Genomic DNA, 19,518 nt, shown 5'->3' on the forward strand with positions numbered 1-19,518 from the left:
CGTAAGCGCCTTCTCAGCGGTTCCTCAGAGTCGCTTTGTGAGGACGAGGTAGACAAATAAAACGGACACTTGTCCCAACTAGCTGACTCCGTATCGGAGGCCATATAATTATAGACCTCTAAATCAGTATATGATTTTTGTGACATGATGGGGGGGATAGTATAGAACCTACACTACACTACACCTACTCCACTACATCACTACACTACTCCACACCACTATACCACTACACTACACAGCGCCTTCTCCTCCTCACAACGCCTTCTCCTACTCGCTACTCTTCACAGATCGCACTGAAAAGTGCGGTTGTGGGTGATAGGGAAAATGTACGGGGGGGGGGGTAATTGAGTGTTTTGGTGTACAGTACAGGGACAGTTCTCTAGCACAATTCTCTCTAACAACTCCAACACCAAAATGGCGCTGTTAGAGAGGGCTGTGCTAGCTAGATCAGCCCCCCCAGCATGAGAGATAGCTGTCATTGACCAATCTGAATCGGATGGCCAATGGCGGCGATCAACGTCAAAGGACCAATCACATTGGTCCTGTGATGTCATTGGTGGGGTGTCGGCAAGCGATGCCGACACCTCCCACCGACGTGTCACCCGGCCAGCGCCACGGATCGCTGTCATTGGCCAATCGCGATCGAATGGCCAATGGCGGCGATCGACGTCAAAGGACCAATCAAATAAGTCTTGTGATTTCATTGGTTGGGTGTCGGCAAGCAATGCCGACACCTTCCATCGACGCGTCGCGAGACAGGGTGAAATGGAGTAGCGCTCGCGTCCGATATATCGGACACTGAGCGTCAACAGGTTAAAAAGTTTTCTGCTGTGTGTGACTCTTACTCCCCTTTAATGTACTTTTTTTGGAAAGTCTTTTTTGATAGAATCTAAATCTTCTCGAACTTTCATACATTTATAGTTTTAATGGGAACCTGTCATCAGCTTTTACCTATGAAGCCAGAGATTACACTGAAATAAATCAATTTTGGCCAATCAACAGTTGTTGGGTTTTGTAGAAAGATAAATTTGAAAATCTATTTCTCCATATGTAAATCCCGATGCTGGAGTGACTCATCTAATCCAGGATCCGAGTGCGGTCATCCTACCTTACCTTCTATTCATCTTTACAAAGTCATCACCTGCTTGTCTCAGATTCTGCGCATGTACACGATGTTACACTGCTTCTGTCTACTGGTATTTACTGTGGTCTGTGGAATTTACACCTCGGCTCCCCTGACTGTGCGCATGTGCCGGATCACAATGTGCATGCGCACAGATAAGCCAAGGTGTATACTACAATAGTCACTGTGCGTGTCAGAAGATGGAAGCAGAGATGTATCCTGGGCACAAGATCAAGATGGGGAGGGGGAGTTTATTTTTTACACAACCCAGTAGCTGCCTATAAAAAGATAATCACAGGTTTTTTTGTGAGCAGGTCCCTCCCCCTATTGTTCCATATGACTGTTTGTACTGTGTAATGTAATATTATATTTGCATATGTCCCCTATGGTTTGTAAAGCTACGGCATATGATGGCGCCATATAAATAAAGATTATTATTGTATTCAATTTGCATCATGAAAAGTCAAGAGCTTTTGTCACTTCTAGTCTTCAGACTCATCCCAAAAACATCACAATTAGTTAAACACTAGGGCGGGGCAGGTCCTGAGAATAAGTAGAAAAACACGACCTATGGCCTCCTGAGAGTCTCTCCCAATGGACCGACAAATCTCTGTGCTACATGTTCAAGAAATAAACATCTAAGGGTAAATCCACCAAGGACATTTCTGTCAAATCAAAAACTTGCTAGCCAAAAATATCATAAAGTCTCTTTATCCCACACCAGCTGCCATTACTTGCACAAAAAGATGGTGATGTGAATAGACACTACATGCCCGGGGCGGGACTGGGAAGGTGGGGACCCAAGATGGGGAACACCTTAAAGCTTAGGGTCTACATAAAGGGTTATTGAGAAAATATGAGGTATAAGCAGTGGATTCATTTCTAAGCAATCCAGATCCTGCTAAATTGGCAGTTTCTAAATTGGCAGTGAAAAAGACATTGGGACTTATTTACTAAGGGTCCGCGGACGCACTTTCGTCGGACTTCCCAGCGTTTTCGGGTTTTGTGCTGCTGTGACAGGTATTAAACAGGGGATTGTGTCACAAGAGATCAGTTTGTGGCGCAGCGCCGCTGGCTTTCTTGCGACAGAAATCGGGGGGCGGGCCGTCGGATGATCCGACTGATCCGAACTGAGCGCAGGATTTAACTTTCAAATTGTGTCGCAAGATCAAGCACTTACATGTATCGGGAAGAAGAAGGTGAACTCCAGCGGACCTGAGCGGGGAAGTGACACATGTAGGATATCGGGCGCATGAGTTTAGTGAATCGCGGCAGAGTGCATGATCGTCGGACAATGCACTTTCTGTGAACTCCTCCGGAAGGGTAAAATGTGCCCCATTATAGCCAGGACCGGCTCCAGGTTTAAGTAGGCCCCTGGGCGACAGAGCCTTAGTCGGCCTCCCCCTAGGAGCAAGACTGTCCCTCTCCCCCTGCAGTAACCAGACTGTCCCGCCCCTCATGGCCACGAGGGACATCATCATGTACTCCAGCTTCAGAGCCACCGAGTACAGCGCGAAGCACTGCTTCGGGGGAACAAGGAAAGGTGGGTTTTGGATTCTTCTTCCCAAAGAGTGCAGCATATAAGCAGTAAACTACACAAGGGACACTAGTACAATTGATCCGGGGGCTTAAAAATTTTTTCGCTGCCCGAGTGGGCCCCTCCAGCACCCATGGGCCCCGGCACTTGCCCAGGTCAACCAGGTGCTGGCGCCGGCCCTGATTATAGCACATATGAAGAACAGAAAATATATACATATAAATATCCAATCAAAATCTGTGTCACAGTGAGGACTGAATAGTCATCACAGTTCAGATGCTTCCTGAGTAGAAATAGTTAAACCTGCCCTCTGCTTTCTAAGCGTCATTAATAAAAATAGTTTCGTTTCTCTCTTCCTCCTCTGTCAGTCATGGCGTCTGCCGACCTGAGAGAGGAGCTGGACTGCTCCATCTGTCTGACCACTTATACAGATCCTGTAATGCTGAGATGTGGACACAACTTCTGCCGGGTCTGTATTGATCGTGTGCTGGATACACAGGACGGGTCTGGAGGTTATTCCTGTCCTGAATGTAGAGAAGAGTTTCAGGAGAGGCCGGCACTGATGAGGAACTTAGCTCTGCGGAAGATAATGGAGAATTTACTGACTACTCAACCAACACCGAGAGAAACCGGGATCTTCTGCTCTTACTGTGTGGACTCTCCTGTACCTGCTGTGATGTCCTGTCTACATTGTGAGGCTTCTCTGTGTGATAAACACCTGAACGTCCACAGCAAGTCACCAGAACACGTCTTATCTGACCCCAGCACTTCCCTGGAGAACCGGAAATGTTCTGTCCATAAGGAAGTGTTAAAGTATTACTGTACTAAGGAAAACATCTGTATCTGTGTGTCCTGCAGTTTGGCCGGAGAACATCGGGGACACCAGGTGGAGATGCTGGAGGAGGCTTCTAAAAAGAAGAAGAAGAAACTGAGAAATGTTCTTCAGAAACTGATCATGAGGAGAGAGGAGACTGAGGAAAGAGTCCAGAGTCTGGAGGAGAGCAGGAGAAAAGCTCAAGAAAAAGCATCTGGAGAAGCTGAGAGAGTCACTGCCCTGTTTATAGACATCAGGAGACGTCTGGACGACCTGGAGAAGAGGATCCTGAGTGACATCTCCAGACAGGAGAAGGAAAAGTCCCTCTCACTGTCTGCTCTGATCCAGAAGCTGGAGATACAGAAGGACGAGCTGTCCAGGAAGATGAGGCACATTGAGGAGCTGTGTAACATGACTGATCCACTGACTGTGTTACAGGAACCAGACACAGGTGACTTGTGTGATCCTGAGGAGGGGGGAGGTGATGAGGACACAGGGGGACATGATAACCAGCGCCATGATGTAGATGGTCTGGATGTGACTGTGATCTCAGACACATTACACACATTATGTGACATAATATCAGGTATAAGGAGCGGGATCTATGTGGAGGGTCCTGGAGACATATTACTGGATGTAAACACGGCTAATAATAATCTCCATATATCAGACGACCTGAAAACTGCAACCTGGAGACAAGAAGAGCAGAATCGTCCAGAAACAGCAGAGAGATTCCAGGATTATGAGCAGGTGATGAACAGCCGGAGATTTACCTCAGGACGACATTACTGGGATGTGGAGATCAGTAGATCAAGGTGGTGGAGGGTCGGGATGTGTTATCCCAGTATAGACAGGAGGGGGTGGGAGTCATGTATTGGATATAATAACAAGTCCTGGAGTTTGAGGAGATATAATAATGAGTATTATGTGATACATGACAGTGATGAGATCCGGTTACGTGACAATATCTCCAGTGATAGATTCCGGATCTGTCTGGATTATGAGGCGGGGGAGTTATCCTTCTATGAGCTGTGTGACCCCATCAGACACTTACACACCTTCACCACCACCTTCACCGAGCCCCTTCATGCTGCATTATGTGTAGGGGGAGGTTCTATAAAGATATTAGGGGGAGACAGGAACTGGGAGAAACCATCATAAAGTCAGTCATTCAGATTTTTCCCTACTTTTGATATGTCCCTTACCTAAAAAATGGCCAGTTCTGCATCGACGCCTCAGAAAAAAAATACTTCTCAGAGAAATTTAGTGTACAGAATTTTTTAAAATGAAGTACATAAAACCAGGGGTGAATCTGTCCACTATACTGCTGTAGGTGATAGATAGGTGCTCCCCTCCACCCCATCCTGCAAGAGAAGCTAGTGAATACCAGGCAGGATAATATCTGAGAAAACCTTGTGAATGGTTTCTGCTTTGATCAATAGTCGCTGTAAGGTCTCATGAACACGACCCTCATAGAAGTCTGTGGCACCCGGCCATAGTGCGGTGAGCACATATTGTCACAACGCACCATGACCTAGCTGTGAGGCCGCGCCGCTTAACCCCTTTTACCTTTGTGACCAGACCCTATTTTTAGAATCAAACATGTGTCATGATAATTGGTTAGAACTTCAGAACGCTTTAACATAGGGTCAGCTCCAGGTATCAGTAGGCCCCTTGGCGACAGCTCCTCAGTGAGCCCATTTTCAGTGAACTCACGTGGCAGCATTTCAAATTTAGAAACTAAAACAGTCTCCTGTTCTAAAATATTCCCTAGTTTATCATTACCAAACAGCCCCCTCATGGTTATTTTATATATAAGCCCCCTCACACCCTGTGAATTCATTAGATGTTGCCCCCCCTTATGTGGGCCCCTCTAGAAGCTATGGGCCCCGGCAGGGCCGCATCTGCCATGAGGCGAGATAAAAATCTCGCCTCAGGCAGCAGAATGCGGGTCCCTGTAAAGGGCGGCGAAATTTGCCGCTCTAAAGTGGGCGATTCGGGCGTCAATTATGCCCGAATCGCCCACCAGCTAAATAAATCGCGCCTTTCTCTTTAAGACACAGGCGCGATTTATATGCGGAGCGACGCAGCGCCTTTCCGGCAGCTGCGTCGCTCTATTCTAAGCAGTGACACAGGCGTCATGACGTCACGCCGCCTGTGTCACTGTGGAGCCGCGGCTCACAGGAGAGCCGCGTGAAGACCGGGGCCGCGCGCCGAGGGAGCAGCTGCCTGCAGGTGAGTGTGATTTTATTATTTTTCATGTACTGTCATTTTTTTATGTGGGGCAGTGGGGAGGTGTCGCTATCGTGGGAGGGGGGGGAGTACTGTAAACATTATATGTGGCCATAATTGATGTATACTGGGGGCGGGGGGGGGGTTGGTTACTGTATATATTGTATGGGTCCAGCATTATTTTATACTGGGGGGGGGTTTGGTTACTGTATATATTGTATTATGGGGCCAGAATTGTTTTATACGGGGGGGGTGGGGGGTTACTGTATATATTGTATTATGGAGCCAGAATTGTTTTATACTGGGGGGGGGGTACTGTATATAATTTGGGGGGCCAGAATTGTTTTATACTGGGGGGATGCAGTATATATTATATGGGGCCAGATTCATTTAAACTGGGGCGGGGGGGGGGGGGTATTGTGTATATTATATGGGGCCAGATACATTTAAACTGGGGCGGGGGGGGGTGCTCTATATATTATATTACAGCTGGGGGGCTGTATATGGGATACAGTATATTACTAAGCTGGGGGGCTGTATATGGGATACAGTATATTACTAAGCTGGGGGGGCTGTATATGGGATACAGTATATTACTAAGCTGGGGGGCTGTATATGGGATACAGTATATTACTAAGCTGGGAGGCTGTATATGGGATACAGTATATTACTAAGCTGGGGGGCTGTATATGGGATACAGTATATTACTAAGCTGGGGGGCTGTATATGGGATACAGTATATTACTAAGCTGGGGGGCTGTATATGGGATACAGTATATTACTAAGCTGGGGGGATGTATATGGGATACAGTATATTACTAAGCTGGGGGCTGTATATGGGATACAGTATATTACTAAGCTGGGAGGGGGCTGTATATGGGATACAGTATATTACTAAGCTGGGGGGCTGTATATGGGATACAGTATATTACTAAGCAGGGGGACTGTATATGGGATACAGTATATTACTAAGCTGGGGGAATGTATATGGGATACAGTATATTACTAAGCTGGGGGGATGTATATGGGGTACAGTATATTACTAAGCTGGGGGCTGTATATGGGATACAGTATATTACTAAGCTGGGGGCTGTATATGGGATACAGTATATTACTAAGCTGGGGGGATGTATATGGGATACAGTATATTACTAAGCTGGGGGGATGTATATGGGATACAGTATATTACTAAGCTGGGGGGATGTATATGGGGTACAGTATATTACTAAGCTGGGGGGCTGTATATGGGATACAGTATATTACTAAGCTGGGGCTGTATATGGGATACAGTATATTCCTAAGCTGGGGGGGATGTATATGGGATACAGTATATTACTAAGCTGGGGCTGTATATGGGATACAGTATATTACTAAGCTGGGGGGATGTATATGGGGTACAGTATATTACTAAGCTGGGGGGATGTATATGGGATACAGTATATTACTAAGCTGGGGGCTGTATATGGGGTACAGTATATTACTAAGCTGGGGGGGCTGTATATGGGGTACAGTATATTACTAAGCTGGGGGGGATGTATATGGGATACAGTATATTACTAAGCTGGGGGGATGTATATGGGATACAGTATATTACTAAGCTGGGGGCTGTATATGGGGTACAGTATATTACTAAGCTGGGGGGATGTATATGGGATACAGTATATTACTAAGCTGGGGGCTGTATATGGGGTACAGTATATTACTAAGCTGGGGGGCTGTATATGGGATACAGTATATTACTAAGCTGGGGGGATGTATATGGGATACAATATATTACTAAGCTGGGGGAGCTGTATATGGGGTACAGTATATTCCTAAGCTGGGAGGGGGCTGTATAGGATACAGTATATAAATAAGCTGGGGGGCTGTATATGGGATACAGTATATTACTAAGCTGGGAGGGGGCTGTATAGGATACAGTATATAAATAAGCTGGGGGGCTGTATATTAGGGGGTGCTATATATTCACATTGGTCAGGGGAGCACTGTATGTAAAATCATGTAACATAATAACAGGGTGGGATATATTAGTTATAGGATACAATAGATTACTTTGCATCATTTAAACTAAATGTTAGGGGTCTGTATTAATAAATTGGGGGTGTTGTATATTGATTGGTGCTGTGTATGCTATAATTCCAGTAGAATATATATAATGAAGGGATGTTTTATATGTGGGGTAGCGTGCGGTCAGTTGTGTTGTGAGGGGTATATATTATTTAGGAGCACAGTGTTGTTATCCAGGACACTTCATACTGGAAGTGACTGTGGTATTTTTAGGGACGCCGGGTGGAGATGCTGCAAGGAGCTGAAGATATCCGGCCGTGAATTCAGCAGTGATACTTCATGGATTGGAGAACCTGGAATAAAGTCCTCCTGATGGAAGAGATTGTCATCTATAAGGTACTAGATGCCACTAATGCCTCCCAGATCCTGTAGTCAGTCACACAGTGTCAGGAGCTGCCTGTACGGTTGTTAATTGTTAGTAAAGTTTTCAGCATTTACTTAACAGGGAGCGGGGGGGGGGCAGCATTTTAATATTCGCCTCAGGCAGCAAATATGCTAGAATCGGCCCTGGGCCCCGGCACTTGCCCAGGTAAGCCCAGTGCTGGCACCGGCCCTGCTTTAACATATCCAGGTGATTTTGAGACTGTATTCTCACGACACATTGTACTTTCTGTTAAAACATTTTAGAGATAAGTTGTATTTTATTCTGAAAAAAATGGAAATTTTGCAAAATTGCTGAAAAATTCTCCATTTTAAAGTTAAGTTCTGCTTTCCAGCCAGATAGTCAGATCATCCAAATAGCATAATAATTTCTGGAATGTCTGCTTTATGTTGGTATCATTTTTATTCGTCCTCTCATTTTTCTAGGATGTCATGAACTTCAGGTGTGATTTTGGTCATTTTCATGAAAAATCGCCAAGACTCATGTTTTCGGGGACCTGCTCAATATTTTAAATTACTTTGAGAAGCCTAAATAATAGTAAAAACCTATATTACCACACTAACGTATGTAAAACAACTTTTACTAAATCTGTTAGCCCTTTCATTGCTATACAGGGGTTCTAACAAAATGGAAGTTCAATTTAGAAACTCATTTTTTTGGAATATATTGGTAGATTTTGTCACATTATACTGTACAGGTCACATTTTTTATTGCAATACAAACATATCAGGTCTTATTTTTGGCTGGATGAGATACATGGTACAGATACTTCTTTTGGGGGGGTCTATAACTTGTTCATAAAATTGTATTAACTATTTCAAGTTGAACACAAAGAAAATCATCAATTTTTGTTTTAGATTTTTAGCACTTTTTTTTTTTGGCTGCTCACTGTAACAACAATAAAATTTTATTCCCTGGGTCACTACGATTACAGTTATACATCATTTATACTCATCTTTCCCCAAGTTACCAAACAAAAACAATATTGGAGAAAATTTCATTAGTTTTAGTATCGACAACTTTTCAGAGGGATAACTTCTTTATTTTTATGTTGACAGAACTGGTTGAGGGTTTATATTTTGGGAAAAGAGTTATTCTTTTTAGTGGTTGGGAAGTAAAAGTCATACTTATGGAGACTTTGCCAGTTAAGGCTGCCTTGTAGGCGTGTGAAGACTTATAGCCATTGTTGGGGATTCTGGGAAAATATGCAAATAAATGGGATGAATTAAGGAAAACCACACCTCTTTTAGCTACCTTGTAAGGCAGCCCCCTTGACATCAAGCATTAATTTCATGAAGACTAATAATATGCGGGATTAAAACCCAATCCACTATATCCATTCCAGGAGGAACACATTCCCAACTGTAGACAGCACTGTTACGATGTAATTGCATATCTTCAGTACAGTGTAGGGAACTGGTATCGCTGAGTGAGAGGCTTTTGACTAAGGTCGAGAATTCAGTGGCCTCCTTATGGAGCCTCCCTGTAAACGTGTGGAGACTTATAGCCACTGATGCTCCACTAGGGGATTGTGGGCAAATATTTTCAGCAGTACCATTTTGGGGCACTTAACTTTTTTAAATCACTTTTTAGAACATTTTCTATGAGGGTATTTGATTTACAAATCAATTAAGGGAAGTTTTTTGTTTTTTTTATGGCATTCAATGTGCGGGTTCAATATTGCTTTAGATTTATTATACAGATTGTTACGGGCACAGTGATACAAAATATATAGGGTATTTTTATGTTTTGGGTTTTTTTCATACATTATTTGATTTTTAAATGGAAATGTGGTGCATTAGGGACTAAGGAGTGGGATCTATGTGGAGGATGCTATAGACATATTACTGGATGTATACACGGCTAATAATAACATCTGTATACACATGACCTGAAAACTGCAACCAGGACACAAGAGACGTAGAATCGTCTAGAAACAGCAGAGAGATTCCAGGATTCTCCTCAGGTGATGAGCAGCCGGAGATGTTCCTCAGATGTATACTGAAATGCATACTTTTTGTTTCCATGGCCCAAGTGCATAACTTTACATTTATTTACATTAAACCTCATCAACCATTTCTCTGCCCACTCCTCAAGCTTCCACAAATCCCTCTGTAATGATAAACTATCGACCTCAGTATTTTTTACTTTACACATCTTAGTATCATCTGCAAATATTGAAACTTGACTGTGTAAACCCACTACAAGGTTATTAATAAAAATATTAAAAAGAAGTGGCCCCAATACTGACCCCTGTGGCACTGTGTCAAATTCCTTTGAAAAGTCCAGATATACAACATCCACTGCATCCCCCAGGTCCAGCCTGGAACTTACTTCCTCGTAGAAGCCAATCAGATTAGTCTGACAGGACCGATCCCTCATAAACCCATACTGACGCTGGGTTATAAGGTTATGCCCAGTGAGATACTTCAGTTCTCTGACTCCTGTTATTCATTAGGAAGTTTTGATGTTTATTTCCTGTGGATAGAAGTCAGTCATGATGTCGCTCCGGTGCACGGCTCAATACTGTTATAGTAATACGAGGCGTGTGCAGTGGCAGATTAAGTGTCCCATCTGCCCCGGGCTGTTCACACGACTAGGGCCCCCCCAGCGTCCAAATCCACTTATGCCCAGATGTTAGGATTGAAGTACGACTCTATATCCTCTATATCCTCTATATTCTCTATATACTCTATATCCTCTATATTTCTTAATCTTGTAAAAGTAATTATTGATGAACTACAGTCGTGATCTTATATCCCATCTATTTACAAAAGCCAATCACATTCCCTAACTGCATGAAACCCTCCCCCCGACTACCGTCCAGACCAGATCTCGCAGACAGTGCAGGAGATGTGGGTGCTGCCCCTGGCCCGGCCTCTGTGCTCTGCAGCTGAACTTCCCCTCATATTGTAAATACTCGCGTATAAGACGAGGCTCCTAATTTTACCCCCCCCCCCCCCCAAGAAAGAATTGGGAAAAGTTATTGACTGGAGTATAAGCCCTAGGGTAGGAAATGCAGCCACTACTCTAATAAAATGTCCAGCAGCAGCTGCACCTCATTACTGAAATGTCCACAGCACATGCCCCCTTTAATGAAATGTCCCCACAGATGGCCCCCATTAACTTAAATCCCCCCCATCATAAATGTAATGTCCATACCAGATGACCCCTTTAACAAAATATCTACCCCAGATACCCCCTATTAATGAAATGTCCACCCCAGATGCATAAATCCCCCCATCATTACATAAATCCCCCCCATCATTACTATAATGTACACAGCAGGGCACTCTTAAAAAAATAAAAAAATCTTTGCTCACCTTCCAGCTTCTTCTCCCCGGCCCCATGGTTCCGACTTCCCCTTCTGGTCCAGGTGCATACACCATGACATGGCAGTGTCGCGGCCGCCTGACATCATAGTGTATGCGCTGCGCGGGCCCTTACACTATAAAGTCACACTGTAGTGATGCACCCGGGCCGGAAGAGGAGAAGACGGAGCCGTGGGATCGGGGAGAAGAAGCCGAAAGGTGAGTATGGGCCTGCGTAAGGCCCCAAACGCCCACCCATACCCCCTATATGAAGATTCGCCATTGGGTGTGTGACATCACATGATCATAAATATTTGTTTCAATGGCGTCCCATAGAAAGTTGTTGCTTTTATTGGTTCCAAATTTTTCTACCTATGAACTTGCCATTTTTTATCTTGCACCTTTTTTTGAATTATTTTTTATTGGGTCACCATATTGGACAAAAAGGCAATAATTGATTTGGTAGCGTTGTTACGGATGGAGTCGGTATCTTTAATTTTTTTTTCATACAGGCAGAACCTGGAATAGAATTAATTAAAAAATCACTGATTCTATCATAAAATTATTCTGTATTTAAAGGGGTATTCCCATCTGGGCATTTACATTTAATTAAATTAATTTGCCATATGTAAACATTTCTTCAATTGGATGTTATTAAAAAAAAATGTTCCTGTGTGAAGATAATTTCTCATAAATGTAGTTATTCTGTCCCTTAGAAACGAGATACTTTCCTCGGATACGACCACGTCACACTCTGGCAGCGGTGGCCAGCATGCGCTATAGAGTCCTGCCTGACTACCAGGATTCGGCAATCATTACCACAGGACGGCTGTGCGACATGTAGTAACTCCTGGACATTTTATATACAATAACCTTTTGTTTCTTTGTGCACTCAATCTATCAGACGTGGCCGTATCCGAGGGAAGCTATCTCGTTTCTAGGGGGCAACATGGTTACATTTATGAGAAATTATCTTCACACAGGAACATTTTTTTTTAATAACATCCAATTGAAGAAATGTTTATAAATGACAGATTAATGAAACTGAATGTAAGTGCCCAGATGAGAATACCCCTTTAACTATCAAGGGGTTCACTGAAATAACAGAAAGGATAAAACATAACTTTTACAGGCATTCCCCGGGTTACATACAAGATAGGGTCTGTAGGTTTGTTCTTAAGTTGAATTTGTACGTAAGTCGGAACTGTATATTTTATCATTGTAATCCCAGCCAGAACTTTTTTGGTCTCTGTGACAATTGGATTTTAAAAATGTTGGGTTGTCATAAGAATCAATATTAACACTAAAGCTTCATTACAGACGCCTGTGATAACTGTTACAGCTGATCATTGTAGCCTCGGACTAAAGTACAATAAATTACCAATATCCAGAGGTCCATCTGTAACTAGGGGGTCGTATGTAAGTCGAGTGTTCTTAAGTAGGGGACCGCCTGTATTTGGTGTATAAAGAGGAGGACTGATATCAGTGTGTGTTGTATTAGCTCACATACCCCCAAGTGACTGCTAGAATACCACCTCTAGGGTTTCTAGCCAGTGTTAGATAACAGGGAGTATGGAGCACATTTACTTACCCCGTCCGCTGAGTTCACCAAAAGTGCATTGTCCGACTATAACGCACCGTGCCGCGATTCACTAAGATCATGCGCCCGATATCCTGCATGTGTCGCTGCCCGGCTCAGGTCTGACAGAGTTCAGGGCGAGACGCTGGATGTTTTTTATGCTTAAGTGACATGCCCGTTTTTATTGTGTTGTTTGTGAGTATATATTATTAAAAAATTGCCTTTACCCTGAACCCTGGCAATCTGCACTATGTGTTCGTGACTTCCTGACACAGGGCCAGTGGCGCACCTATGGATACGGAGGTGGTACGGAGGTCACACCCGGACCCAGTGAAGGAAGAAAGTTGGTGATACAAGAGAGCCAGGGGATCTTCTATCCCCAACCCGTGAGAAGGTGGTGATGTTCTTCAGTTGGACATTGTTACGAGGAGTAGAGCATTGACTTTTATTTTTGACTTTGCGATCTTTTGGCGTTTGGGAGTATACCGAGTCCTCTATATCTTAACTCCATATTGGCCGGATTTCGAAATTGTTTGTATTTGAGTAATAGTCACTTGTACGCAGGATCATGTTATGTAAGATTTCTCTGTAACTATGTGACTACAGGCAGTCCCCGGGTTATGTATAAAATAGGTTCCATAGGTTTGTTCTTAAGTTGAATTTGGATGTAAGTCGAAACTATATATTTTATAATTGTAGATCCAAACAAAAACATTTTTTGCCCCAGTGACAATAGGAGTTTCAAAATTTTTTGCTGTAATGGGACCAAGGATTATTAATAAAGCTTCATTACAGACACCTTACAGCTGATCATTGCAGCCTGAGACTAAGGTAACATCCAGAGAGCTTCACCAGACGACACAGTGGGCAGAGGGGTCCGTCTTTAACCAGGGGTCGCCTGTAAGTCGGGTGTTCTTAAGTAGGGGACCGCCTGTATTCTGATACATATTAGAGTCTTATCATAACCACATTGAGGAGTCTGTGCTGACTGGTCGACTTAAAAAAGTTTTCTGCTGTGTGTGACTCTTACTCCCCTTTTATATACCCTATTTTTCGGACTATAAGGCGCACAAAGAATCCTTTGATTTTCTCAGAAATCAAAGGTGCGCCTTATAGTCCAGGGCGCCTTATAAATGAACTGTACTTACAGACAACAGCTGCCTGGAACTGTGCCTAGGTCTGCCAGCTGGTCATTCATCCTTATAATCAGGTGCGCCTTATTATCCGGTGCGCCTTATATATGAACTGTACTTACAGACAACAGCTGCCCTAAACTGTGCACAGGTCTACCACCTGCTGGTCATTCATCCTTATAATCAGGTGCGCCTTATTATCCGGTGTGCCTTATATATGAACCTAGACATTTTAGCAGGCATTTATTGATGGTGCGCCTTATAGTCCGGTGCACCTTATAGTCCGAAAAATACGGTACTTTTTTTGTAGATAAAATCTAAATCTTCTCTAACTTTCACACATTTATACTTTTAATGGGAACCTGTCATCAGCTTTCACCTATGAAGCCAGAGATGTGTTGATGCAGTCACATTACACTGAAATAATTCCATCAATTTTTGGCCAATTTTCAGCTTTCGGGTTTTGTAGAAAGATAAATTTGAAAATCTACTTCTCCGTATGTAAATCCCAGTGCTGGAGTGATTCATCTAATCCAGGATCCGAGTGCGGTCATCCTACCTTACCTTCTATTCCCTTCATCTTTACGAAGTCATCACCTGCTTGTCTCAGATTCTGCGCATGTACACGATGTTACGCTGCTTTTGTCTACTGGTATTTACTGTGGTCTGTGGAATTTACACCTCGGCTTCCCTGACTGTGCGCATGCGCCGGATCACAATGTGCATGCGCACAGATAAGCCAAGGTGTATACTACAATAGTCACTGTGCGTGTCAGAAGATGGAAGCAGAGATGTATCCTGGGCACAAGATCAAGATGGAAGACAAGCAGGAGAGGATGTTGTAGGGCGGGAAAAAGGTCAAGATAAAGAGGACGGGAATGTTCTGTACTGCGAATCTGTGACTTAGACCACAGGACGCCATAATAACTCCAGCCCCCGACTTACACACTGAGGGGAAGGGGGAGTTTATTTTCTACACAACCCAGTAGCTTCCTATAAAAGGACATATGACTGTTTGTACTGTGTAATGTAATATTATATTTGCATATGTCCCCTATGGTTTGTAAAGCTACGGCATATGATGGCGCCATATAAATAAAGATTATTATTGTATTCAATTTGCATCAAGAAAAGTCAAGAACTTTTGTCACTTCTAGTCTTCAGACTCATCCCAAAAATATCACAATTAGTTAAACATTAGGGCGGGGCAGGTCCTGAGAATAAGTAGAAAAACACGACCTATGGCCTCCTGAGAGTCTCTCCCAATGGTTCGACAAATCTCTGTGCTACATGTTCAAGAAATAAACATCTAAGGGTAAATCCACCGAGGACATTTCTGTCAAATCAAAAACTTGTTTGCCAAAAATATCATAAAGTCTCTTTATCCCACACCAGCTGCCATTACTTGCACAAAAAGATGGTGATGTGAATAGACACTACATGCCCGGGGCGGGACTGGGAAGGTGGGGACCCAAGATGGGGAACACCTTAAAGCTTAGGGTCTAAATAAAGGGTTATTGAGAAAATATGAGGTATAAGCAGTGGATTCATTTCTAAGCAATACAGATCCTGCTAAATTGGCAGTGAAAAAGACATTGGGACTTATTTACTAAGGGTCCGTGGACGCACTTTCGTCGGACTTCCCGGCGTTTTCGGGTTTTGTACTGCTGTGACAGGTATTAAACAGGGGATTGTGTCACAAGAGATCAGTTTGTGGCGCAGCGCCGCTGGCTTTCTTGCGACAGAAATCGGGGGGCGGGCCGTCGGATGCTCCGACTAATCCGAGCTGAGCGCGGGATTTAACTTTCAAATTCTGTCGCAAGATCAAGCACTTACATGCACCGGGAAGAAGAAGGTGAACTCCGGCGGACCTGAGCGGGGAAGTGACACATGTAGGATATCGGGCGCATGAGTTTAGTGAATCGCGGCAGAGTGCATGATCGTCGGACAATGCACTTTCTGTGAACTCCTCCGGAAGGGTAAAATGTGCCCCATTATAGCCAGGGCCGGCTCCAGGTTTAAGTAGGCCCCTGGGCGACAGAGCCTTAGTCGGCCTCCCCCCAGGAGCAAGACTGTCCCTCTCCCCCTGCAGTAACCAGACTGTCCCGCCCCTCGTGGCCACGAGGGACATCATCATGTACTCCAGCTTCAGAGCCACCGAGTACAGCGCGAAGCACTGCTCGGGGGAACAAGGAAAGGAGGGTTTTGGATTCTTCTTCCCAAAGAGTGCAGCATATAAGCAGTAAACTACACAAGGGACACTAGTACAATTGATCCGGGGGCTAAAAAATGTTTTCGCTGCCCAAGTGGGCCCCTCCAGCACCCATGGGCCCCGGCACTTGCCCGGGTCAACCAGGTGCTGGCGCCGGCCCTGATTATAGCACATATGGATAACAGAAAATATATACATATAAATATCCAATCAAAATCTGTGTCACAGTGAGGACTGAATAGTCATCACAGTTCAGATGCTTCCTGAGTAGAAATAGTTAAACCCGCCCTCTGCTTTCTAAGCGTCATTAATAAAAATAGTTTCGTTTCTCTCTTCCTCCTTTGTCAGCCATGGCGTCTGCCGACCTGAGAGAGGAGCTGGACTGCTCCATCTGTCTGACCACTTATACCGATCCTGTAATGCTGAGATGTGGACACAACTTCTGCCGGGTCTGTATTGATCGTGTGCTGGATACACAGGACGGGTCTGGATGTTATTCCTGTCCTGAATGTAGAGAAGAGTTTCAGGAGAGGCCGGCACTGATGAGGAACTTAGTTCTGCTTAAATTAATGGAGAATTTACTGACTACTCAACCAACACCGAGAGAAACCGGGATCTTCTGCTCTTACTGTGTGGACTCTCCTGCACCTGCTGTGAGGTCCTGTCTACATTGTGAGGCTTCTCTGTGTGATAAACACCTGAAAGTCCACAGCAAGTCACCAGAACACGTCTTATCTGACCCCAGCACTTCCCTGGAGAACAGGAAATGTTCTATCCATAAGGAAGTGTTAAAGTATTACTGTACTAAGGATGACATCTGTATCTGTGTGTCCTGTAGTTTGGCCGGAGAACATTGGGGACACCAGGTGGAGATGCTGGATGAGGCTTCTAAAAAGAAGAAGAAGAAACTGAGAAATGTTCTCCAGAAACTGATCATAAGGAGGGAGGAGACAGAGGAAAGAGTCCAGAGTCTGGAGGAGAGCAGGAGAAAAGCTCAAGAAAAAGCATCTGGAGAAGCTGAGAGAGTCACTGCCCTGTTTATAGACATCAGGAGACGGCTGGACGACCTGGAGAAGAGGGTCCTGAGTGACATCTCCAGGCAGGAGAAGGAAAAGTCCCTCTCACTGTCTGCTCTGATCCAGAAGCTGGAGATACAGAAGGACGAGCTGTCCAGGAAGATGAGGCACATTGAGGAGCTGTGTAACATGACTGATCCACTGACTGTGTTACAGGAACCAGACACAGGTGACTTGTGTGATCCTGAGGAGGGGGGAGGTGATGAGGACACAGGGGGACATGATAACCAGCGCCATGATGTAGATGGTCTGGATGTGACTGTGATCTCAGACACATTACACACATTATGTGACATAATATCAGGTATAAGGAGCGGGATCTATGTGGAGGGTCCTGGAGACATATTACTGGATGTAAACACGGCTCATAATAATCTCCATATATCAGACGACCTGAAAACTGCAACCAGGACACAAGAGAAGCAGAATCGTCCAGAAACAGCAGAGAGATTCCAGTATTATCAGGTGATGAGCAGCCGGAGATTTACCTCAGGACGACATTACTGGGATGTGGAGATCAGTAGATCAGGGAGGTGGAGGGTCGGGATGTGTTATCCCAGTATAGACAGGAGGGGGCGCTGGTCTTGTATTGGATATAATAACAAGTCCTGGGGTTTGCAGAGATTTATTAATGAGTATTATGTGACACATGACAGTAATGAGATCCGGTTACGTGACAATATCTCCAGTGATAGATTCCGGATCTGTCTGGATTATGAGGCGGGGGAGTTGTCCTTCTATGAGCTGTGTGACCCCATCAGACACTTACACACCTTCACCACCACCTTCACCGAGCCCCTTCATGCTGCATTATGGGTAGTGGAAGGTTCTATAAAGATATTAGGGGGAGGCAGGAAGTGGGAGAAACCATCATAAAATGTGTCTCTGGTTCTACATTATTTCCTTTATTTTCCTGTTGATCAATAAACGTCCATAAATTCTGTATAAAGATTGTCCAGTCCTTCATCACTTCCTCAGAGCAAGTTCCTGAGAGAAAACTGGTGAAAATAGATCTCTGCTTGCTGTCATTCTATAGAAGCCTCATTGTTTATTTCCTGTGGGGATCAATCGGTTCCTGGTCATGTGATGTCACACAGGTGCACAGCTCGATACAGTAATCAGAACTGTGTGTTATAATGAGACGTGCACCTGTGTGACATCACATGACCAGGGATACAACGAGCCGTGCACCTATGTAACATCACATGACCAGGGATATAACAAGCAGTGCACCTGTGTGACATCACATGACCAGAAATATAACAAGCCGTGCACCTGTGTGACATCACATGACCAGAGATATAACAAGCTGTGCACCTATGTGACATCACATGACCAGAGATATAACGAGCTCTGCACCTGTGTGATGTCACATGACCAGGGATATAACAAGCTGTGCACCTGTGTGACATCACATGACCAGAGATATAACAAGCTGTGCACCTGTATGACATCACATGACCAGAGATATAACAAGCTGTGCACCTGTGTGACATCACATGACCCGGGATATAACGAGAATACTGAATGACCATAAGCAGAGTTCTAGAAAACGATGAAGAAGTGATACAGATAGTATGAGAGGGACAGTCTTATAGATTTATATCTGGGGCTCAAACCCCTAATCATTGTAAGGTGACTTTCAAATTAAATGAGTCTGTGTCCAGCGCTGGAATGTGACTAACTTGAATGAAAAGACAAGACCTGTCCTTGCAGGAAGTTAGCAACAAGACTAATAAGTTTATTGAGGGACGGACATTTATAGAAAACCATAAGGCACTTTACATAAGGCGTGTAATTAGGAAAGCAACAACTATAATTGGGTGTTCTCACCCAGGAAATGTAACACTATTGGATGTAAGCACACAAAGGAGTCTAATACTATTGGCTACATGCAAATACTGAAACTTCACATAAACCAAATGTCCAGATGTCCACCTGGATACCTTCCACTAGTAGGTGCTAGTGAGCACTAAGTCTTTGTTTGAAGAGGGAAACACCCAAACTTAGTTATCACTACATAAAGTTATGTGAAATAATGCTGAATCTTTA

At 44.2% G+C, this 19,518-nt stretch overlaps 2 protein-coding genes across 2 annotated transcripts; both read left to right on the forward strand.

The window, feature by feature from the left end:
* Positions 1-3,011: 3,011 nt before the first annotated feature.
* Positions 3,012-5,307, forward strand: LOC140126109 (E3 ubiquitin-protein ligase TRIM11-like). Its single transcript, XM_072145222.1, has one exon. The coding sequence runs from the start codon at positions 3,031-3,033 to the stop codon at positions 4,633-4,635; it is 1,605 nt and encodes a 534-aa protein (XP_072001323.1). The 5' UTR covers positions 3,012-3,030; the 3' UTR covers positions 4,636-5,307.
* An 11,417-nt stretch (positions 5,308-16,724) lies between these two features.
* On the forward strand, positions 16,725-18,415 carry LOC140126110 (E3 ubiquitin-protein ligase TRIM11-like). Its single transcript, XM_072145223.1, has one exon. It carries the CDS (start codon positions 16,741-16,743, stop codon positions 18,340-18,342), a length of 1,602 nt encoding a protein of 533 aa, XP_072001324.1. The 5' UTR covers positions 16,725-16,740; the 3' UTR covers positions 18,343-18,415.
* The last annotated feature ends 1,103 nt before the right edge of the window (positions 18,416-19,518 follow it).

Source organism: Engystomops pustulosus, chromosome 4, assembly GCF_040894005.1.
Source record: "Engystomops pustulosus chromosome 4, aEngPut4.maternal, whole genome shotgun sequence".
Taxonomy (NCBI): domain Eukaryota; kingdom Metazoa; phylum Chordata; class Amphibia; order Anura; family Leptodactylidae; genus Engystomops; species Engystomops pustulosus.